The sequence below is a fragment of the Octopus bimaculoides genome, chromosome 22 (assembly GCF_046866305.1).
Source record: "Octopus bimaculoides isolate indiv1 chromosome 22, ASM4686630v1, whole genome shotgun sequence".
In the NCBI taxonomy this organism is placed as follows: domain Eukaryota; kingdom Metazoa; phylum Mollusca; class Cephalopoda; order Octopoda; family Octopodidae; genus Octopus; species Octopus bimaculoides.
The window spans coordinates 17,211,398-17,236,711 of NC_142949.1; the positions used below are offsets into that span (position 1 = coordinate 17,211,398).

Consider the following 25,314-nt stretch of genomic DNA (forward strand, 5'->3'; position numbering starts at 1 on the left):
AATCAGGCTGTGTGGAAGAAGGATTGGGTGTAGGTAGTGATTAGTATGAGTTGGGCATCGTGTGCTTGTGTGTGCATGTGTGTGTGTATGTGTGTGTGTGTGTGTGTGTGTGTGTGAGCATGCGCAATGAATGTGACAAGAGGTGGAAAGACAGGAGTGGGTTGGGATGCCTGAGTAGGGGACATATGAAAGACCAGTGAGCTCTGAGGAACATAGGCCATTATAGAAGCAATAAAAAATAGGAAAAGACAGAGAGAGGAGACAAGCTAGAGGCTGGAATATGTCTGTTAATGCCACAGGAAGAGAAATGAAAGCACATGACATGCATTGACTAAAACTGAAGAACTAAAGAAAGGCCTGACAGCAGAGTCACTTGTTTCATTACCATCACCATCACCACCATCATCATCATCATCATCATCATCATCAACATCATCATCACCATCATCATCATCATCATCACCATCATCACCATCACCACAATCACCACCATCATCACCATCATCATCATCATCATCATCACCATCACCACCATCACCACCATCATCACCATCATCATCGTCACCATCATCACCATCATCACCATCACCACCATCACCACCATCATCATCATCATCATCATCATCATCATCATCATCATCATCATCACCATCACCATCATCATCATCACCATCATCACCATCATCATCATCATCATCATCATCATCTTTATTTAACATCCACTTTCCATGCTGGCATGAGTTGGACGGTTTTACTGGAGCTGCTGAGGTAGACCTCAGTGTCTGTTTTGGCATAGTTTTCATGACTGGATGTCTTTCCTAACAGCAACCACCCTGCAGAGTGGACTGAGTGCAGTTTTGACATGGTTCTCACAGCTGGATGTCCTTCCAAATGCCTTCCATTTTACAGTGTGGACTGGTTGCTTTTTATGTGGCACCAGCACTGGAAGGGTCACCAAATAACTTACAAGACAAAGATACTTTGATGGGGGGAGGGGGACATTGGAGGAGGAGGGGATCTTGTGTCAGATGATGAAAGGTTAGAGTGTGACAGAGAGACAGAAACATGTGTCTTGCTGTAGAGGAGGTATATGGTTACCTGGTATGTGTGTGTGTGTGTGTGTGTGTGTGAGAGAGAGAGAAGGGGAAAGAGATAGAGAGTCAATCATCTGAGCCAAAGGAATGGGAAAAAATGGAATCTGACGAAAAAAAGTAAAATGAATTAAAATTCCCATCAATGATTTGACTTCCCATCTGCCATTCCACACAGATTTTATTTTCTGGAAATATCACAGACTTAACAATTATGACAATCACAACCACAGCAACAGTAGAATAGACAAAAATGGAAGGATTAAATGTGATTCAGAATTTCCATGGATGCTAAGATGGGGGAATAATGAATGTGTTTGATTATCTACATTGAAATCATGGGAAGCAACACGATAGATGTGAACTATTTCGGTAAATGAATCTTGTTGAATCCACTGGTGAATATTGCCTGATACTGAGCAGATGAACAGACAAAAAACCGTCCATGGCCAGGACCAACTTGTTCAGTTTGTGAACTCTTGCTATCATCTGTAGTCATGGAAAACATGGAAGAGATGCTTCAGCTAGTGAAGACAATCATATCACATTGCTCTGTCAGGGCATCTGGCATGGAAGGGTGGCATTGGTCTGAGCAAGTTGCTTAACCAAATGATGATGATGATGTGGAGGAGGATAAATGTTAAGAAGGGATAAGAATACTGTGTTCAATGGCTGCTAAACTCTCATTTTGTGTTTTTCTCTTTGTTTTCCAGCAACTTGATTGGGAAGTGGAATTGGCTATCGTTGTTGGTAAAGAAGGAAAGAGAATTTCTGTAAGTATCTCCTTAGTTATTTCAAACATTTTTGTTCTTTTAGACCTTTCTTTCATGTTTCTTTGTTCTTTTGCTTCTTTTTAGAATGATTCCATTCTGGACTATCTTCAGATGGTTTTATATTTATATCTTTAGCCTCCATGCTCCCTGATCTCCAAGCCATGTAATGTTACTCAACAGGGTTTTTCTTGTTGAGTAATATTACTCCAGAAGGTCCTTTAGAGGACCCCCATTTCAGCTGCTTGTAATCACAACTGCACTCTGTTGGTCATTACCCAACATTCATGACCAAAGGTGAGGATAAGCACAAAAATTATTTGTGTGTTCTATTTTAAATCTCAAGGGACATGATTTTGCTTTCCACCTCTTTGAAGGTGAGTACCAGGTGAGTGCAGATTTATAAAAGATGTAGGTATGATTTGAGGGAGATTTGATTGTTATTTGTTGCAGGTCAAACAGCTACATAATAGCTCCCCCTTTTCCTAAAAGACTTTTAGAAAATATGTGAAGTGAAGCAAGCTTCAAGTAAGGTTTGAAATTGCATTACTGTTTTATTTTGTGTGAGAGGAGTGAGAAACTTACTACTCTTTCTCTCTCTCTCCCTCCCTCTCTCCCTCCCCCTCCCCCCTCTCTCCAGGGCCTGGCATATCTTTGTTGTGAAATATGTTAAATTCAAGTACAGACAGCACAGCATTTCTTATTAAGCCCTTAGATTCACTTCTGTTCTTTTGATTTTCAAATTTGTGGAGATCCTCAAGGAACCAGCTGAAGTTTTTGCTGTTCCTTATTTTCCAGTAATTCATTAGATAAGCGACTGAGCAGTTTCTTTCAGCCATATTAAGAGGAACTGAAGACTCTTTCTCCTTCCCCTCCCCCCTCTCTCTCTGTCAATCTTTTCTCCATTGAATATAACCAAGTCTGGACAGCTGGAGTTCGGACAGCTCCCTTGGTTTGCCAGCTCCGTGTCGAACTGTCCAATCCATGCCACCATGGAAAGCAGACATTAAACGATGATGATGAGGATGATGATGATTTCAAGAATCCGCAAACACACACAAAACACGACTTCAACAACATTTTTTACTCATTTGGTTCTAATTATTTAAATTGTAATGTTGATAAATGCAGATTGGTTTATGGTATAAACTTAAACTTTCACCCTGGGGTATCATTTCCTTATCAGCTGATGTTACAAGATACACTCTGCCTGAAAGACAGTCACCGCTTCTCTTTTTGTATGTGCATACACACACACACACGCATATATATATGTGTGTGTGTGTACATGTAAGAAAGTATGTGCGATTGTGTGTGTATGTGTGTGTGCCATTGCTGCTGCTGCTGCTGGTGATGATGAATAAACTATATGTATATATTTGTATTATGAACTAGAGTTTATCTAAAACATAACGAAACTGGGTCACCTGCATATTGAATTGATAAAAATCTTTGTTGTTGACCTTTATAACATTCCAAAAAGTTAGTGGCTATTTATATTATGTTAATTATATGTAATATAGTGTCCTTTGTTTTGATAATTATTGTCTTAATGTATAAGGACATTGGTTTCAAATTTTGGCACAAGAGAGAGATCGTTGATAGATAGATGGAGATATATATATATATATATATATATATATATATATAAAATCAAAATAAGCAACATGGATTTTAAAGATGATTGCAGTACGCATGTTTCATGCTTCTCCATTTATTTAAGTAATGCGAGCATTACATTAAATGCAATATGTAGAGCAATCTTCAGCTGCACAAAAATGTAGAAAATTACAGTAGAATAGACATATTATAATTGTGGCAACATTTAAAATCCAAGTGGGAAGAAGAATACATAAAAATCCATCTTGACATAGCCAAGGCTAGCAGGCTAGTAATTAGTTCTAGGTAGAATTCTAACTGTCTCTGATTTTATTGTCTCTTATCTAGTGGTTATAGTATAAGGGGCAATCACTTCTAAGGAAAGGGAAGGTGTAAGCATTATACATCGATATGGTTATAAAGGTTTCTCTGGTCAGAGTGGCAATACTATTTTAGGTTGGGTTTTTTTTACTGCTATCATAATGTTGGGGAATTAAACCTTAAGCATTTAGGTCAACAGGGCTTTTTCTTTAGTCTGAATAAAGCATCAGTATTGTTTTACATATACTAAGTATGGGGAATTTATAGATATCAATATTAGCTTAACTAATATGTTAATAATAAGAAGTATGTTAATAATAAAATTGGTAATAATAAAAATGTAATTAGTTTATACAAAAACCCTGAAGTAGTGTCAATTTTGAATTCAAAGGCTATAGATAAAGTCTAAGAATATTATACATATTGGGCTCAGAAAACTATTTGGAATTATTTTTTAAAATTATTTAAAAAATTTATGCTAATATATATAATAATACTATTTTAAAGATACATAAAAGGTAAGCTTTATTTTTATAATGTAAAGAATTAGTATAGGATTTATATAGTTTATAATAATGGGTTTATTAAGGTTTAAGGGACAAAAAAAAAACAGTAGAAATTAACAAGGACATCAAATATAGAAACATGATAATTGATTACTAGTTTAATTATACTATCTTATATAGTCATGAACTTGTTTTAAGACTAACATAGGCTAATTACAGATTATTAATGGCATAAGGATTAGATTTATTTAAGTCAAAATATAGAATAAACACAACACTACCACTGCAAGCCCTGAAATAATGTAATAATAATAAGGGTCCTTTTAGAGTCAAGCATAAAATAAAATAAAATAAAATTTAAATTTTGGGAACTAATTAAAAACATTAAGAACTTATAAAACTTCCTATTCTAATAAGCTACATAGGGTTAAGATACATATTAAGAACTAACAGCAGTAGCAGAAGTAGTGTGAAAAAATACCTTTCATGGAATAAAGTTGAAATCTTAGTTATCACAAGAAGATTGTATGTTAAGGTGAGAGGTCAGAAATATATGTTATAAAGGTTCAATTTCCAATTTAAAATATGTGCTAACTAGTAGCCCAAGATGAACATGGTAGAAGTTGAAATACCATATTTTGGTAATTTTAACTACTTTTTAAAAACTTTAAAAGTGCGAGTAGAGCAGTGTACACACGATACTGTTTTTTTTTGTCCCTTAAACCTTAATAAACCCATTATTATAAACTATATAAATCCTATACTAATTCTTTACATCATAAAAATAAAGCTTACCTTTTATGTATCTTTAAAATAATATTATTATATATATTAGCTTAAATTTTTAAAATAATTTAAAAAAATAATTCCAAATAGTTTTCTGAGCCCAATATATATAATATTCTTAAACTTTACACCTTTGAATTCAAAATTGACACTACTTCAGGGTTTTTGTATAAACTAATTACATTTTTATTATTACCAATTTTACTATTAACATACTTATTATTAACATATTAATTAAGCTAATATTGATATCTATAAATTCCCCATACTTAGTATATGTAAAACAATACTGATGCCTTATTCAGACTAAAGAAAAAGCCCTGTTGACCTAAATGCTTAAGAGAGTGTGCATTATGTGTTAGGCTGGCTTGAAGCTCTAGCCTGGTTGACCAATGACTGGCTGGAGCCAGCTACCTCTCTCTGACTCCCGACTGCCATAAAGGCTGTAAAAGGGACTTAGAAGAGAAGTTACCCGATTGGTCTGTGGTAACCAATGCAGATAGGGTCAAGCTGTTTAGATGATGTCTTGGAAATTGGTTTACATTTTAGTGCCAATTTTACATAGAAAATAACTGCAGGCTGGCAGAATAATTTGCATGTTGGACAAAATGTTGAGAAGCTTCATGTTCTGAGTTCAAATCCCACAGAGGTCAACTTTACCTTTCTTCCTTTTGGGGTCAGTAAAAGAAATACTAGCTGAACACTGGGGTCAATGTAATTGACTATACCCCTCCTCCAAAATTATGGGTCTTGTGCCAAGAGTATAATGAAAACAAAAAAGAAAAAATATATACATAGAGTAGATTTGGCCAACCCAAATGTGGCTTAGTAGATTTGGCTGTCACTGCAACAGCAAATGTTAGCCAATAGAATTCAATTTGACAGATGAGTTATGGCTGATTAAACTAAACTGTATAGGAGCTAAGGGTTTAGTTGTGAGCTGGAAGGAAAAACTGTTCCAACATCGTCGTCATCATCATCATCATCATCATCATCGGCAGCAGCAGCAGCAGCAGCAGCAGCAGCAAAAGAAGCAGGATTAAAAATAGTGGGGTAATGAGTCATTGAAAGGCTTTTGTGCATTCACACAAACAGGTACAAACAGCAGCCAAATATATGTGGTATGTGTGTATACGTGTGTGTGTGAAAGTGCATGGCCCTGTGGTTAGATCTTTGAGCTTACAATCATTAGGTAGTGAGTTTGATTCCTGGACTGGGTTGTGTGTTGTGTTTTTGAGCAAGTCATTTTATTTCATGTTCTTCCAATTCACTCACCACTAAAAATGAGTTGCAATGTCATTGGTGCCAAGCTATATCGGCTTTTGCCTTTCTCTTGGAATACATCGATGGCATGGAGAGTATGGGAGGCTGGTATGCATGGGTGACTGCTGGTCTTCCATAAACGACCTTGTCTGGACATGCGCCTTGGAGGGGAACTTTCTAGGTGGAGGGGAACTTCTGTAACCGAAGGGGGGTTTTTAATTTTTACTTTATATATATATATATATATATATATATATATACATACACCGTAAGAACCCATGTAATTTATGCACTTTTTTCATGAAAACAAAAATAAACTTTAGGCGGAGAGGGGGGGGGGGCATAAATTACATGAGTAGATCATTTCAAATTTTTTTAGAATTTTTTTTTGTTGAAAAATGACATACAAATGTAAACATTTGTACCGGAAATTGACTCATTCAACCCATTACCTACCAGTGATCTCATATGAGATCACTTAAAAATTACAAATTTCGTAATTATCTGTCAATATCTACACATATCTAACCTTTTTGCTGTATCTACTAGGTGTATTTCTCTGATATTCAAATGAGGTTTGCTAATTTTTCACCCAATATCTCGCTTATTTCTATTTAAAAAATGTTATTTTGAAATGTTATTTTGATCATTCCAGCATGTTTCTAAGGCTGTTTTATGCTAGAAATCAAAGTTTCATATAAAAATTCCAGTTAAGAGAATTATGGGATGTAATGTCAAAGTAGGCTTTTAGAGAAAAAATATAATGAAGTTGACTTTTATTTATGCTGGACAGTATAATGCTTACTTTTTCAGTATGAATTTATAAAACCATTAAATGGTTAACTGCTTTTTGAAGTTTGATGTTCATGCTAATAAACATGGTCCAGGCCATATTTTACATTGCTTAGAGTTTTTACCTATCGCAATGGAACCCAGCGATTTCCTTAAATAGATCAGTTTTTCTCCACTTAAGAAGTCTAGCTTGCATTTGCCTCCAGGATGCTATTGCTCACTTTCTCCATGTTAGGATAATCTTGCCACTACACAGGTGTGAAAATTACATGGGTTTTGATGGTATATATATATATATATATATATATATATATATATATATATATATATATATATATATATATATATATATATATATATATATATATCAAGTGTAACTACCCGAAACAGGAAGGATTTCTGGTCTACTTGACTGAGGAAAGTAGGCCACAAATGACCTGTCTTTGTTTTTCCTGTCCTTCTAATTGTTGTTTCTCCTGTCTGCCTTTGTATTGTGTATCTGTCCAAATGTTTTTATTGTCCTCTATTGCATTTTTGTTCCATTTATATATATATATATATATATATATATATATATATATATATAAGACAATTAAGATTCAGTTGAATTAGGTACTTAAATTGAGGCACCTCTTTAGGCCAGAATAATATACACACAACAATATTAAGTAAATATCAAAGTTGGTACATAAGTACTGGTCAGATGATATTCTTGCAGTGTATGAAGACAATTAGTCCCAGCTGAGCAAAGAAATACACTCTTGAGCTATTCAGACATGTACTTTATATTAAAAATACTGTCCATACTATTTATGAAGGATCGATTCCGAGACAGGTGAATAAAATATGAGTAGCAGTAGAGGTACACATTATTTACATTATTTACATTTGACAGATATTTATCCTCATCTTGTTTGTTGTTAACACAACATTTCAACTAATATACCTCCAGCCTTCATCAGGTGTCTTGGGGAAATTTTGAACCTGGGTTCTCATTCCTAAGGTATTTTTCAATGTTGTTGTTGTTGTTACTATTATTATTATTATTATTATTATTATTATTATTATTATTATTATTATTATTGTTATTATTATTATTTTATGTTTGACTTTTGTTTTGCATTTGTACAAGTTGGATCCAAGTCTCACCCAGAGACCTCAAGAGACAACAAGTTAGAAGTTCATGTAGGTGTTATGCCTAGGGTACCATATATTTGGATTTGTACAGTTTTGTTCTAGTGAATGTTTAAGAAACCATGAGAAAATTATGTGTTTGTTTTAAAATTTGAGATCACATAGACAGTATTTTACGTAGGATATGGGCAGTTCCCATGAGCACTATCTTTTGAACTTCAGCCATTTTGGGGTTTCCTGGTATCTGAGCTAGGTAGTAATCAGCCCGTTTCGCTGTCATTCCCAGGGCACCTATGACAATAGGTATTGTTTTCGTCTTCAGATTCCACATTTTGCTAATTTCTATTTCAAGATCTTTATATTTGCTCAGTTTTTGGTAGGTCTTGACAGATACGTTTATATCGATTGGGACAGTCATATCAATGAGGAGGCATTATTATTATTATTATTGTTATTGTTATTATTATTATTATTATTATTATTATTATTATTATTATTATTATTCAGGTCACTGCCTGCAATCAAAATCTACACCATATGTCCGTAGGCATATGGCGTAGTGGTTTAAAGCGAGGGCTACCAACCCCAAGATTCTGAGTTTGATTCCAGGCAGTGACCTGAATAATAATAATAATAATAATAATAATAATAATAATAATAATAATAATAATGATAATAATAATAACATCGTAAAATACCATAGGAATGAGAACCCAGGTTTGAAATTTCCTCAAGACACCTGATGAAGGCTGGAGAGTATATCAGCCGAAACGTTGTGTTAACAACAAACAAGATGAGGACAAATGTAAATAATGTACATAATTCCTCATCTCTTACATATAGAATAGTAGAGGTACAGGTGTCAATCCATTTTGCTAACTTCTTATGACTTCTTTAATTGATTAATAGAAGCATTACATAGTTGTAAAGAAACTGCTTCCATCAGATAAACTCATGAACTTCAAAATAAAAGACATTCAAAATGATTTAACATAATTTCAACTGAAATAATAACAGAATCACTGCAAATGTTTTTGCTCTGTAGATTTTAAACTACGTTAAATCATGGGCCATGACTGCTGAGGACATGCGTAAGCTCGTAAGAAATGAAGCCAATATGCTCCGATGGATGTGTAATGTCAATGTGCATACTCGACAGAGTGTAAGTACCTTGAGAGAAAAGTTAGACCTAAGAAGCATCAGGTGTGGTGTGCAAGAGAGATGACTGTGCTGATATGGACATGTGGCAAGAATGGATGAGAACAGCTGCGTGAAAAAGTGCCACAACCTAGCAGTTGAGGGAACCTGTGGAAGAGGTAGGCCCAGGAAGACCTGGGATGAGGTGGTGAGGCATGACTTTTGAACATTGGGCCTCACCGAGGCGATAACTTCTGACCGAGACCTTTGGAAATATACTGTGCGTGAGAAGACCCGGCAAGCCAAGTGTGACCTAAATCCACGAACTTCGAACTTTAGGCCTCACCAAGGCAATGACCGGTGACTGGGACCTTTGGAAATATGCAGTACGGGAGAAGACCCGGCAAGGCAAGTAAGAGCATAATCTGTGACCTCTGCTAGAAGTGTAGCCAGCTCACTTATTTGTATCTTTACTTCATTGGACACTAAAAACTCTGCTTGCGAAGACCTGTCCTCTGATGAGGTCTGCCATCAATATATTGAATTTGGCATTGTCCGCAATAGCTGAGTTCCGGTGGATCAGGTATTTGGAGGCCATAGGTTTGGCATAGTGTGAATGAAGGATTCGGGTTTTATCATTCTCAGTTTCCAGCCAGAGTTCTGTATCTAGTACTTGTAGTCTATGGTTAGAGTGTTTAGTAGAGAAGTCTATCATGACCTTAATACTCTGGTGGATGGAGTTAGCTATTTTCTGGATGCTCTCATAGTATGAGTTTCTGTTTCTATTTCAAGAGTACTCACTTGTGGAGTACCCTTACCACTACGTTGATATTATCGACATATCGAGAGTACATGTTCATGAGTATGGAGTTCTGTGTCAGGCATTCCTTGAGCCTTCTGTCCCACCATACCATGAAAAGGTTGGCCACATCACCGGCGATACTAACACTGATGGCTGCCCCCTCGTCCTGGGCGTATATTTTGTTGTTAAACTTAAACATGTGGCCTTTTAGGGTAACTCTTATACTAGCTCCTAGTGCATGTGCGATCATTTTCTTTACCTGATGAACATTTGCGGGGGTCCGTATGGCTCTGGTCCATCTGCTCCATCTCTCTATAGGGGTCTTCCTAGTCATAGAAGTAATTGTGGGTGGTCTAACTCTTAAACGTCTACTAGGGCAGAAACTTCTAAGGTCGTGTTTATCTAGATATACATTGTCATATGCCAATCTAAGTTGGAGGCCCAGTTCTTCTGTGTTGACATTGCAGAACTCCACTTCGCTCTTGTTAATTGTCTCCATGCACTTTTCCACCTCAAAATCCACATCGATAGATGGGTATAGTGATACTACATCCATGCTACCCACTATACATCCTGTTAGGTCGCAGGTGTTGTTACAGTCGTTGATCCTGCTGAGGAGATCTTCCGTACTGTCACAAACAACAGGATGACATCCGGATTATGGGGCGTATGATCATTGAGAGGAAGTAGGAAATCCTGTAGTTGCTAGCGACATTCGCTCCACAGACTGGTCTTGTTGGTGGTCCCACTACAGGATCAGTAGTTACTTTGTGGTCCTTGCGAAGCCCATACAGGTTCGGGATATCATTGTTTCAGGCTTGGAAATTGTTGGCTGTGCGTTTCTGGCATCCAAGAACCATTGTCCACATCATCATGTGAGCGTTGAGTACCTTTTCTCTCTCCTCATGCGCCTGTAAAGTTGTTACTTTCGTATTGGCGATGTGAGGTTGCATTGCCTGGATATAGTTCGGTAAGCTGTCTATTGACATCCTGCCGGACTTATCTGGGAAGGCATATCACCTCTCCGTCCCTCGTGCGCTGCATGAGCTTATGTAGGCCACATGCGTGTATATTCCCAAATTGTTGGGCCTCTGTCTTATTCTGTCTCTGTCTCTTAGTGTATAGTTCTAAAATCTGTCTAAGTTTGATCCTAACTATAGTGAATTGTGCTTCCATGTGGTTATAAGTATGTCTCGGGATGCAGACCTTTTTGTTAAAGGGTTAATGTTGTCGGGTATATCCGGCTCATATTGTAAGATTTATCACATATGTTTAAGAACATGAGTGTCAAGGGGGTTGGTATTCATGTTGTTGGCCCTTCTGGGGTTATCTTCTTCATAACCATTACTACTATTACCGTCGTTACTGCTACCACCATCGACCCCGCCACTACTACCACCACTACCGCCACCACTACCACCACCACCACCACCACAACTACCACTACTACTACCACTACTGTTACCACCACACCTACTACTACCACTACCGCTACTACTGCTATTCCTACCACTGCCACTATTACTATCACTTTGATTACTGTTAGTGACATTCTCGTTGTCCTTGTACCTGGTGTCGGTGTATGTGTTGTTCGAATTAGTGTTGGTTATTATGTCTGATTGTTGGTCCCTGCCATTCCCCCTGCTGTGGCTGTTGTTTCTGTTCTTAGCAGCAATGTTTTCTGTTTCAAGTCTACTGACCCCCTGTCTATGAATTCTGTTGCATTCAACTTTATTCTCACTCTTGACCGCCATGACCTTACTTTTATTCGTGTTCTTGTGCCTATGGTTATCTGTGTGTCCGTTCCCCCTGTTAGTGTTGTAGTTGTTGTTTTATTCGTTTCTTTCTGTTTTTGTTTTTGTATTTGAATCTGTTGCTTGTCTTCGTGTGTTCGTTTTTGCCATTGTTGCTGTTGTTGTTGTTGCTGTTGTTGTTGTTGCTGTTGTTGTTGTTGCTGTTGTTGTTGTTGCTGTTGTTGTTGTTGCTGTTGTAGTTGTTGCTGTTGTTGCTGTTGGTGGGATTGTAGTTGTTTGTGTTATATACATATAATACAAAGAATATATATGCATGTATACACACATATATGTACATACTTACATCTACATGTGTATATAGATGCATATCAGGGTACAGGGTGTTAGAACAGTGAACTACAGACAACGGAACGAACACATAGGAAAACAGATAGCCACTTGGAATAATTCCTTCGTCAGCTGCCTCTATTCTAACTAGAAGTTTCGAAGATAAGGCAGAACGTACTCTAGAATAGTCTCTTCCTGAGTAGTGGATCTACCCACTAAACAGAGGATTCACAATGTGGCAAACACAAACCAAGATAGGACAAATTGGACAGTGAAAACAACATTAAAATGGCGTACGGCCAAACGCGAATTTGATGTAGAACGCTAGCAGTTCGTCTCGCCTTCATAGTGGCTGGAATGAAAAGAGAGTTGACTACAGGTCACGCGTGAGCAGGGAGGAAGTGGAACGAGGAGGAAGCGAGAGATGTGTGTGTAGCAGTGAAGTAGAAGCCAAGACAACAGAAGGAAGCAGAGCGAGAGGGGGAGATGGGTAAGAGGAAAGAGAGATAGGTAGATAAGTAGAGGGATAGATAGAAAGATAGAGAAAGAGAGAGGATGGTAGGAGGAGGGGAAGTGGAACAAGGAGGAAGAGAGAGAGATATGTGTATAGCAGTGAAGTAGAAGCCAGGACAACAGAAGGAAGCGGAGCGAGAGGGGGAGATGGATAAGAAGAAAGATAGGTAGATAGATAGAGGGATAAATAGAAAGATAGAGGAAGACAGACAGACAGATAGATAGATAGATAGATAGATAGATAGATAGATAGATAGGCTTCTTTCAGTTTCCGCCTACCAAATCCACTCACAAGGCTTTGGTAGGCCCGAGGCTATAGTAGAAGACACTTGCCCAAGGTGTCATGCAGTGGGACTGAACCCGGAACCATGTGGTTGGGAAGCAAGCTTGTTACCTACAGCCACTCCTTATGCACACACACACACACACACACACACACACACACACACACACACACACACACATCCATATAGGATCTTTCTGAATTGACGGGAACCACTTGTTTTCTTAACGAAACACTTTCAAACTTGGGATACTGGTAGAATGTGTCATATAAAACATCTTTTTCTTTTAGCCTTCTTAACAAAAATTTCTTCTTAATAAGTTATTTCATGTTAAAGTTGTATTTCTGTAATTTCAACCAATCACTGACGTCTATTCAACCGAATATAGTTACTACTGTTTTTGTAAACAATAATTTTTTAATTATATAGTTATTCCCTAGTAAGGGTTTAGGGTTTTAGGGTTAGGGTTCGAGTTTTAGAGTTAGGGTTAGGGTTAGGGTTATGAGTTATAGGGTTTTAGGGTTAGGGTTAGGGTTATTAATGAGGTTATGGCAAAAGTAATCATAACCCTAACCGTAACCCTAAAACTAACCGTAACTCTAAAACCCGAACCCTAACCCTAAAACCTAAAGCTAAAACCAGTACAAACGCACGAACGATGTCATAAATAACAGTACCACGGATAGTTGTTGACAAACAACAACACTAATTTATTCAAGGGAAAAGATCCCACGACACCGTTAGAACATGTTGTTTACATTCCACGGCAGTAATTGTTTTCACCTCAATAGACGTCAGTGATTGGTTGAAATTACTGAAATACGACAATTTTTTTACATGAAATAACTTCGAATACAAAATTTTTTATCTATTCTATAACACAAAATGTACAAGTATACGAAGTTTGAAAGTGTTTCGGTACCAAAAACACTGCATGAAACATAAATGAAAAGTGGTTCCCGTCAATTCAGAAAGATCCCACATATAAAAACTATTTGTTGGAATTCGATGAAATTTCGACAGAATAATGGCAACAGTTCTATGCACGTGGTGTGTAAGAAAGGTGAGGTTTTGCGCATGTGTAACCAAACTGCGGTCGTTTGCATGATTTCCACGAACGTCGTTCAGTGTTCCAAATTATTAATGAGTGGTCTGATAATCATGTAATTACGGGTCGTAAATGTGACTGGACTGCTTCAGAGAAATCTTCTTTTACTTCTGGATTTGCAAAAGGTAAATCAACATTAGAAATATCTAAAATTATTGGAAAATATTACAAAACTATGAAAAAATTTGTTACAATTCCTAGAAAGAGCTGGTTGGTCTTTGGAAAGTGCCGGACGATGTTAAAATGACAGCAGAGTCTCACATAGCCTTTCTAAGGGAACACCTTGAACCTTGGTTGAAGAAGCAAAGGATCACCTTCAAGACAACCATAATATTCATGCAAGATAATGCTCCTTTGCACTCAGCAAAGAAAACAACAGAGCATCTGCAACAATTAGGCATCTGTGGACCTCGGAAGATGAAGTGGCCTGGCTGTTTTCCTGACTTAAACTCTGTACAAAATATGTGAAGTATTCTAAAGTGACAAGTTTACACGAATGGACACTAATTTAGGGGCAGAAATGAACTGTGACAGGCAATAGTGGATGTATTTCATGCTATAACATCAGAAGGGATCCAGAAATTAGCATATCACATGGACCAGTGCCTTCTCCAACTTATTTTAAAGAAAGGCTCATATATCCCTTACTAAACAGCTCACCGATCATTTTTAAATGCTGTTTATTTTTTAGTTCTATTTCTTCCACGTTTATGACTATATGTGTTCATTAAAGTATGTACACCAGACAATTAAATTGGTATTTTCCTGTTTACATGAGTTTTCATTACACCTCACTGATGATTTGAAACAGTGAAAGTTTTCATAAATTTGGTAAATGGCCTTAGTTTCTTTGTTGTTTTACACAACATCACGTTTTTTATACACCACGCGCATATGACTGTTGCCATCATTCTGCGGAAATTTTGTTGAATTCTAACAAGTAGTTTTAATAAAATTTAAAAGTGTTACATCGTTAATAATTTGAAATGCAGTGTATATGTACATTCATGATACATGTATATACATATGTAGACATATATATATATATATATATATATATATATATATATATATATATATATATATATATATATATATATACTTGCATACACACACATATGCATATATATATGTATTGTATATATATGTACACACACACACACACACACACACACACACACACACACATACATACACACATATATAAGGATAAGGGACATTTTAGAAGGAACAAATTTAGGCAATCAATAGAAATTCACAGCATCATTTTAAACACACAACCAAATAAATATAAATATGAATTTATAAATCATTGAACAAAATTACATGTAAAAGTCATATGTGAAAATTATGCATCATGTACGTTGGGTCCAGGTACCGAATTGAGGAGTGAAAAATAAAGAGATCAAACACACACACACACACACACACACACTCTCACACGCATATATGTACATTTATCTATACACACATACATGCATGCAGTGGAACCTAAGTAGCTTATATATATATATATATATATATATATATATATATATATATATATATATATATATATATATATATATATATATATATATATATATATATATATATATATATGTAGAAAAACTTGGTACGTTGGGCAAGTGTCTTCTACTATAACCTGGGGCCAAGCAAAGCCTTGTGAGTGGATTTGGTAGACGGAAACTGAAAGAAGCCCGTCGTATATATATATATATATATATATATATATATATATATATATATATATATATATATATATATATATATATATATATATATATGTGTGTGTGTGTGTGTGTGTGTGTGTGTTTGTGTTTCTGTGTTTGTAGCCCCAACGTCGCTTGACAACTGATGCTGGTGTGTTTACGTCACTGTAACTTAGCGGTTCGGCAAAAGACACTTATAGAATAAGTACTTGGCTTACAAAGAATAAATCCTGGGGTCGATTTGCTCAACTAAAGGCGGTGCTCCAGCATGGCTGCAGTCAAATGACTGAAACAAGTAAAAGAGTAAAAGAGTAAAGAGTACATAACATCATTGTCATCATCATTTTATGTCCATTGTCCATGTTGGCATGGATTGGACGGTTTGACTGGGTTGGCAACCATGCCAAGAGTGTAGTGGGTATCTTTTATGTACCACCAGCACGGGTGCCATTTGTGTGACACTAGGGGGAATATATCTCATCAACTGCATCAGCAGCATCCAGGTATCCATGGTGTATCTAGGGGTTGGTTAGTCAAGATGCCCCAATTCTCTCTATGTTATGTCGCATGCATACAATGGCTCGTGATGCCTTGTATTTTCAAAATATTTTAGTCTTGTAGACATGGTTCTCCACAATAGTCTTTGAACTATCAGCTGTTCTAGTCCCCCGTCTTTTGGTACCCTGTCTTTTCAGCTTATTCTGGCCAATCCGTGAAAAACCCACATCACAAAAGTTTCTCTCTTCCTCACCACAGTCATAGACATTACCCAAGTTTCTGCTCTGTAGAAAACAGTTGCCATAGTTTGTAATAGTTTTACTTGAATCAGTTTCAGGTGCAGCCGTTTATCGTTTTGAGGTGAAGATCTCTTTCCATTCTTATAAATGAAGTTTTAACTTTATTTATTTTTGAGTAACTTCTATACAGCAACTGTCATGATTTATTACACACACACACACACACACACACACACACACACACACATACACACACACACACACACACACACACACACACACACACACACACACATATATGCATACAAATACATACAGACATCTCTCTCTCTCTCTCTACACACAGATACAAATACATGTACACACACACACACACATATATACATACATTCAAATGCATACATACATATATACATACATGCATAATCACACGTGTGTATGCATACACACACACACAGATATATATGCATATTTATATATATATATATACATACATGACTTAGCAATTAACCATTAAGATTCTCACGTCAATACTGAAGTAAGTCTAATACTCTTATCTGAAACTTATGGACATAAATTGCTAACCAATGTAATGTCACGTTTTTACTTGTTTGTGGGTTGGGAGTGGAAATGGTATTTTGTTAGTGGTATATACACCAAAATGTTACCCCTCGTATGATGGGTAACTTTCATAGTATACTTTCGCCAGCATGAGTAATATCAGGAAATATGGCACACATGCAATAATTCTAATTTAAATTCTCTCTCTCTCTATATATATATCTAATAATACTTCACATATTTACTTTTTTATTGTTTACAATAATTTTCTCTTTAAACGGAACAGGTTGTTTAAAGTTAGAAATGCATACAAGTTGACTTAATGAATATGTAACGGTTATAGATTGAACGATGAACAACATTTTTATAGAAATATTTATTTACCGTTACTTTATATGTTGCCATACCACGACGGGTAGGCCAGTGCAATAGTATAACAGTTTGTATGTAAAGCATACTGAGTAAAGAATTTCGGCCTGTATCTGTATGTACACTTTCTCATAGTAGTATATATAGAGAGAGATGGTAATGTTATAGAGAAAAGGTAATGCTAGTGATAGTTATAGCGTGTGCGACGTTGTCTCACAGTGGCTGACAGTAACTTCATTTCTCCCTCTGGCCAAGATTGTAGTTGGTCAGCCAGACTTCGTTCTCCTTGAGTCATCACTGGCTGGTGACTAGCCTGTTGAGGCATCACCGATTGGTGACTAAAGAGAAAGGTTTGCTTGGGGTGTCCTGTTTTTATAGCTATCGAGAAGGGTAGTGGGTGCAAAGGATTCTATTCTAGATTTGATGGAGTAGAAGAGGTCAGAAAAGGGTCAAGTGGTGGAGACACCGCTTCGGCCTAGCTAAAGGCGTCTGGGACATATCTAACTGCTGTCAGATCAAAACCGTTGTTTCACCGCGGGAAAAGTTCTGACGCAGTGTTAATTCAAATTTGTGTATAGTGGATCGAATCCACCTCACGCCTGCAAGATTCCTATACCACTCTCCTCGCCAGTGAGGTTCCTGGGAGGGAAGCGAATGAACAAAGGAGACAAAGAAATGCATGATAAATGCCCTGGAATGTTTGAGGAGAAATTTCGCATATCAGGAGAGAGGATCGTTGAAGTGTATAGGGGACAGTGTCGCTTTGCGTGCTAAAATGTGTGCAGTCAGTGACTGGGCAGTACCACAAATGGGCGCGTGAGTGCGTATACAGAAGTGCAGGGGCACGTTTCGAAATTGAGCTGAGAGGAGCGAGTGAGTGCATTCTCAATCCGTGATATGAAAGATCTTCCTGCAGAGTTGCAGTGTGAAAAATGCTTTGGAGGTGAAATGCGTCTGGTGCTGCTGTCGTGGTTAATTGCTGAGTTAGAAAGGACGACAGTGTAAGCATGCTGAAGTGATGCGCGAGACAGATCATTTTCTCTGTTAATTACGTGACCAAACAAGGGTCTAACGGAGGGAAATTATGTCTAAACATGAGCGCAGAGCATGTGATCATCCGACGTGCTTTGTGTCGGGAGAAGAATTGAGCTGACGCAGACGTGTTGCAAAACAAGAGGGTAGATGTGCATAACAGAGGTGCATGAGTGCAATAGGGCTTGCAAGGCTGAGGCTAATGCTAGTGCATGGATTACAAATACAGCGTACAGTAATGGATATGCCAGTGATTAATGCAGTAAGGCTGAGACTGCCAGCCGGTGCATGAGGTATTATAAGCCTCGATCATGCAGGAATAAAAGTGTGGCATGCTGGCGCGTTGTAAGAGACAAACAACTTTCTCTATGTATGCGTGACCAGCCTAGGGTCTTACAGAAATGAGTTGTGTCTACAAGGGCGCATTGAGCATGGAAAAACAAGCGAGATAGGCATGTGTGGTGCATGAATGTGACAGAGATAGCATTTGTGTATTTATGAACCATGTGTGCAGATGCGTGTGCAAGGCCAGGCACTGAGGAAAGGTGCATGCGGGTGTGTATGCAACAATACAAGCATTTTCAAAGCGAACGAGAAAAAAAAGTACATGCAAAATATGAATAATGACATAGAACATTCACAAAAAAAAATATGCACATGAATTTAGCAGTTTTAGGAAACGAGTCGTAGCAGAATTTGTGCATTGAGGAATGGGCATCGCGCAATGTGTGCATCGCGCAATGTGCATTGCGGAATGGGCATCGCGCAATGTGTGCCTCGCGGAATGTGTGCATCGCGGAATATGTGCATCGCGGTATATGTGCTTCGCGTAATGTGTCAAGTGGTGGAGACACCACTTCGGCCTAGCTAAAGGCGTCTGGGACATATCTAACTGCTGTCAGATCAAAACCGTTGTTCCACCGCGGGAAAAGTTCTGACGCAGTGTTAATTCAAATTTGTGTATAGTGGATCGAATCCACTTCACGCCTGCAAGATTCCTATAAATATTTTAGAAATAGATGTTAAATACTGTCTCCAACTGAGGATTACAAAGCATATCTCTCATGCACAGCATGAAATCAATTGATATTGGGGTATGTATTAAAACTGCCTTCAAATTCCATCCTGAAGGTAGACCTATTTTTTAAAATATTCATTACATTGCTCGTGTGTGTATTTATTGTAGAATTGGTGGGTTTATTGAAGCTTTCGCTTTAATTTTTTAGCAAGCGGTATCTTTACCCTTCTTTTCTTTAAATATTTTATACCTGTTTAGGTAGAAGTCTTGCTAGCCACCTAATTATTTATGATTTTAGCAGTAATAATACTTCACATATTTACTTTACATATATCTATATATATAAAGATGAGAATGTGTGTCTGTGAATCTGTCTGTGTGAATCCCTAAAACTTGAGAACCACACAACCAATTTCATTCAAATTTTACACATGCCTTATTTAGGGTCCAGGTAGTGTTTTAGGCCAAAAAGTTTTTTACTTCTTGCCTAGTGCAATATCACATCTCCTCCACTATTGCAGTATTACGTGTCAAAAGTGAAACAATAACATCTCTCTATTCTAATGTCAGACAGTTTCACTTTGATAGTTTCACTTTAATAGTTTCACTTAAATACTGAAACTATTAAAATATTCTTATTGTTTCTTCAACTTACCGGAGAAGGGCTCTTGGCTTCTTTTACTGCAGGCGAAGGAGTAAAAAACGAAGATATTTCGACTTGTCCGGACATTGCTATTACAGACAAATTAACAATTCGACTCCAGAGATAAACACAAACCACCTCGTGCTGAGTGCAAAACTCCTGCCAAATTAGCCAGAAACACACGCGCACACACACACACACACACACACACACACACACACACACACACACACACACACGTCCATTTCATATGTCTTCATTCAATTTTTGCTCTCTGCAAATAAAATTTTTACGGATACAACTGCTTACAAAAATAGGGATTAATATATAATTTCTTTCTATCTTCGTAATTAAATCAATGTTTTCATGATTAGACAGACGTCCAATAAAATAGCTCACACAAACACACTATGTACAAATTCGTTCTTCAGGAGTTTTCAAACTACATAATAGGCAGAATTGTCGGATTAAGACAGTAGGGCGTTTTGAGGGAGATTTGGCTGCTATTTCTACCAGGTCTAGCTACCATGTAGAGGTCTGATCTTAATTTTCATTCACATATTTGCATTTCAAAAATTAAACAATCTTTTCTATAAAACGACTATCGTAAAAATTTTATACGATGACATTTTCTATGTATGTATGTGTACCTTAAAAGACGTCAATCATCATGACATACACCTTCACTCACTCACTCACTCACTCACTCACTCACTCGCTTACTCACTCAAACTCTCTTTCTCACCCTCTTTCTCTCTCACATACACACGCGCAAGCACGCACGCACGCACGCACGCACGCACGCACGCGCGTCCATTTCATATATCTTCTTTCAATTTCTGCTCTCTGCAAATAAAATTTTTTACGGATACACTTGCTTACAAAAATAGGGATTAATGTATAATTTCTTTCTATGCTCATAATTAAACCAATGTTTTAATGATTAGGCAGAAGTCCAGTAGAACAACTCTCAGAAACAGACTACGTACAAATACGTCAATCATCACGACACACACCTTCACTAACTCACTCTATCTCTCTTTCTCACCCTGTTTCTCTCTCACATATACACGTGCAAGCACGCATGCACGCACGCACACACACACTCAGTAACACATTTTCTAAATGATGGTAGAGTTTGATTTGAAGAAGTTTTGGCTGCTATTTCTAGGAAATGAAGCACTTGGTGGAGGTGCATTAATAATTCTGCCAGCATATTGGCAGGAGCTAATAAACCTTTAGGGATTAATACCATATACACCGCCACAGCAGTAACTGTATTCAACTGAATAGACGTCAGTGGTTGGTTGAAATTATCGAAATAAGACAATTTTTAACATGAAATAACTTGGAATACAAAATTTTTTATCTGTTCTATAACACAAAATATACAAGTATACGAAGTTTGAAAGTGTTTCGGTACCAAAAACACTACATAAAACATAAATGAAAAGTGTTGCCCGTCAAATCAGAAAGATCCCATTTATGTTTTATGTATTGTTTTTGGTACCGAAACACTTTCAAACTTCGTATACTTGTATATTTTGTGTTATAGAACTGATAAAAATTTTGTATTCGAAGTTATTTCATGTTAAATCTTCTTCAAATCAAACTCTACCATCATTTAGAAAATGTGTTACTGAGTACACAGTACATAGAAACATTTTTCTCACCGGCAAAAATTATTGTTTACAAAAACAGCAGTAACTGTATTCAGCTGAATAGACGTCAGTGATTGGTTGAAATTACAGAAATACGACAACTTTAACATGATATAACTTGCGATGTACAATTTTTTGTTAAGAAGGCTAAGAGAAAAAGTTGTTTTATATGACACATTCTACCAGTATCCCAAGTTTGAAAGTGTTTCGTTAAGGAAACAAGTGTTGCCCGTCAAATCAGAAAGATCCGTAACGACGGTAATAGTAGTAATGGTTATGAAGAAGATAACCCCAGAAGGGCCAACAACATGAATACCAACCCCCTTGACACTCAGTTCTTAAACATATGTGACAAATCTTACAATATGAGCCGGATATACCCGACGACATTACCCTTTAACAAAAAGGTCTGCATCCCGAGACATACTTATAACCACATGGAAGCACAATTCACTATAGTTAGGATCAAACTTAGACAGATTTTAGAACTATACACTAAGAGACAGAGACAGAATAAGACAGAGGCCCAACAATTTGGGAATATACACGCATGTGGCCTACATAAGCTCATGCAGCGCACGAGGAACGGAGAAGTGATATGCCTTCCCACAGATAAGTCCGGCAGGATGTCAATAGACAGCTTACCGAACTATATCCAGGCAATGCAACCTCACATCGCCAATACGAAAGTAACAACTTTACAGACGCATGAGGAGAGAGAAAAGGTACTCAACGCACACATGATGATGTGGACAATGGTTCTTGGATGCCAGAAACGCACAGCCAACAATTTCCAAGCCTGGAACAATGATATCCCGAACCTGTATGGGCTTTGCAAGGACCACAAAGTAACTACTGATCCTGTAGTGGGACCACCAACAAGACCAGTCTGTGGAGCGAATGTCGCTAGCAACTACAGGATTTCCTACTTCCTCTCAATGATCATACGCCCCATAATCCGGATGTCACCTGATGTTTGTGACAGCACGGAAGATCTCCTCAGCAGGATCAACGACTGTAACAATACCTGCGACCTGACAGGATGTATAGTGGGTAGCATGGATGTGGTATCTCTATACCCATCTATCGATGTGGATTTTGCGGTGGAAAAGTGCATGGAGACAATTAACAAGAGCGAAGTGGAGTTCCGCAATGTCAACACAGAAGAACTGGGCCTCCTACTTAGATTGACATATGACAATGTATATCTAGATAAACACGACCTTAGAAGTTTCTGCCCTTGTAGACGTTTAAGAGGTAGACCACCCACAATTACTTCCAGGGCTAGGATGACCCCTATAGAGAGATGGAGCGGGTGGACCAGAGTCATATGGACTCCCGCAAATGTTCATCAGGTAAAGAAAATGATCACACATGCACTAGAAGCTAGTATAAGAGTGACCCTAATAGGCCACACGTTTAAGTTTAGCAACAAAATATGCCCAGGACGAGGGGGCAGCAATCGGTGTTAGTATCGCCGGTGATGTGGCCAACCTTTTCATGGTATGGTGGGACAGAAGGCTTAAGGAACGCCTGACACAGAACTCCATACTCGTGAATATGTACTCTCGATATGTCGATAATATCAACGTAGTGGTAAAGGTACTCCACAAGTGAGTACTCTTGAAATAGAAACAGAAACTCATACTATGAGAGCATCCAGAAAATAGCTAACTCCATCCACCAGAGTATTAAGGTCATGATAGACTTCTCTACTAAACACTCTAACCATAGACTACAAGTACTAGATACAGAACTCTGGCTGGAAACTGAAAATAACAAAACCCGAATCCTTCATTCACACTATGCCAAACCTATGACCTCCAAATACCTAATCCACCAGAACTCAGCTCTCGCGGACAATACCAAATTCAATATATTGATGGCAGACCTCGTCAGAGTAATGCGAAATGTGTCCCGTATCTGTGACCCTACAGAGTTAAAGAGACATATACATTTCGTTCACTGCATGCAGTTCTCAGGTTACAGCCATAATGAAAGGATCAGAGTATACAAAGGAGCTATGAGGAAATTTGAAACCATCAAACGTAACGATAGGAATGGGATTTGCCCACTTAATAGGAGCAAATCATGGAACACCATTGAAAGGATTAAGAAGAAAATAGGGAAGGTCAACTCATGGTATGATAGCCACAAATACCAGAGCGTCATGTTCGTCGATACCACCCCTAGAGGCGAACTGGCGTACCGCTTTAGAAGGGCCCTAGACAAACTTAAGCTAAGAATTAAGGTTCTTGAAAGGCCAGGCAACCCTATCAAATCCCTTATCGGTAGAACCTACCCTTTTAGTAGAACCCCCTGTACTGATAGGAACTCTACTGTATGTAGATTTAGCCCACAAACAAACTGTAAAGCCAGAAATGTGGTCTATAGTATAAGATGTACAGAAGGATGATGCAGTAACAAGACAACGACGTACGTAGGGGAAACAGCATGGAGCATAGGAGAGCGGGTAAATGTTCATTGGAGGGAACTTAAAGAAGAGAAGAGTTCATCAGTTCTGTACCAGCACGCTGAGCAGGAACACGGAGCCTCACTCAACAACATAAAAGTTAAAATCTTGTCCACACATAGAACAGACGCAGCGCTTAGACAAATTACAGAAGCTACACACATAATAGAAGAATAGGAAACTGGAATGGAACACTAGCACACACACCCAACAAACCACAACATATGACAATAAAATCCCCATAAACTGATAACAATATGAACAAAATATAATACAATACACAGATAAACAAATGGAATGAAATAATTACATACGTTAACAAAATTAAATTAAATACTAAAAAAAAAGTAGGTATAAACACATGAACAAATAAATAAAAACAAATTCAACGAACATGTATAAACAGGGGATACATATAATACAGGCACTCCCCCATACACATACATGCACTTACTAAACATAGACAAACATAGACACACATATAGAGGGATACGCATGCACAAATATAGACACATACAATGGGAATACAAAATGGCTGATCGTTAGTAAGGAGGGACACACAAATAAGAAAGAAGAAAGCAAAGGACCACTGATGAGGTCACAGAAGTGTGACGAAAGAACTCTGGCCGAAATAGGATTAATGTAATGTAATGTAATATAAAGCTGAAGCAAATTAACACCAAATATATAGTGCGTGTATTTTTATTGGCTAAACTGGCAACATGACCATTCTCAAATACAACATCTGTTTCAACACACGATTTCACATCAAGAATCTTGCAAAACAAATATATAAACGGAATATATATCATCATCATCATCATCATCGTTTAACGTCCGCTTTCCATGCTAGCATGGGTTGGACGATTTGACTGAGGACTGGTGAAACCGGATGGCAACACCAGGCTCCAGTCTGATTTA

General features: G+C 37.5%; 1 protein-coding gene across 1 annotated transcript in view; it reads left to right on the plus strand.

Annotated features, from left to right (window-relative positions):
* LOC106874360 (oxaloacetate tautomerase fahd2, mitochondrial) overlaps positions 1 to 25,314 on the plus strand; it is a 144,165-nt gene that overhangs the window by 57,372 nt on the left and 61,479 nt on the right. The window contains exon 3 of the mRNA XM_089339793.1: positions 1,805 to 1,864. Coding sequence (XP_089195919.1) covers positions 1,805 to 1,864 — 60 coding nt within the window. The remainder of the gene's footprint in view (positions 1 to 1,804; positions 1,865 to 25,314) is intronic.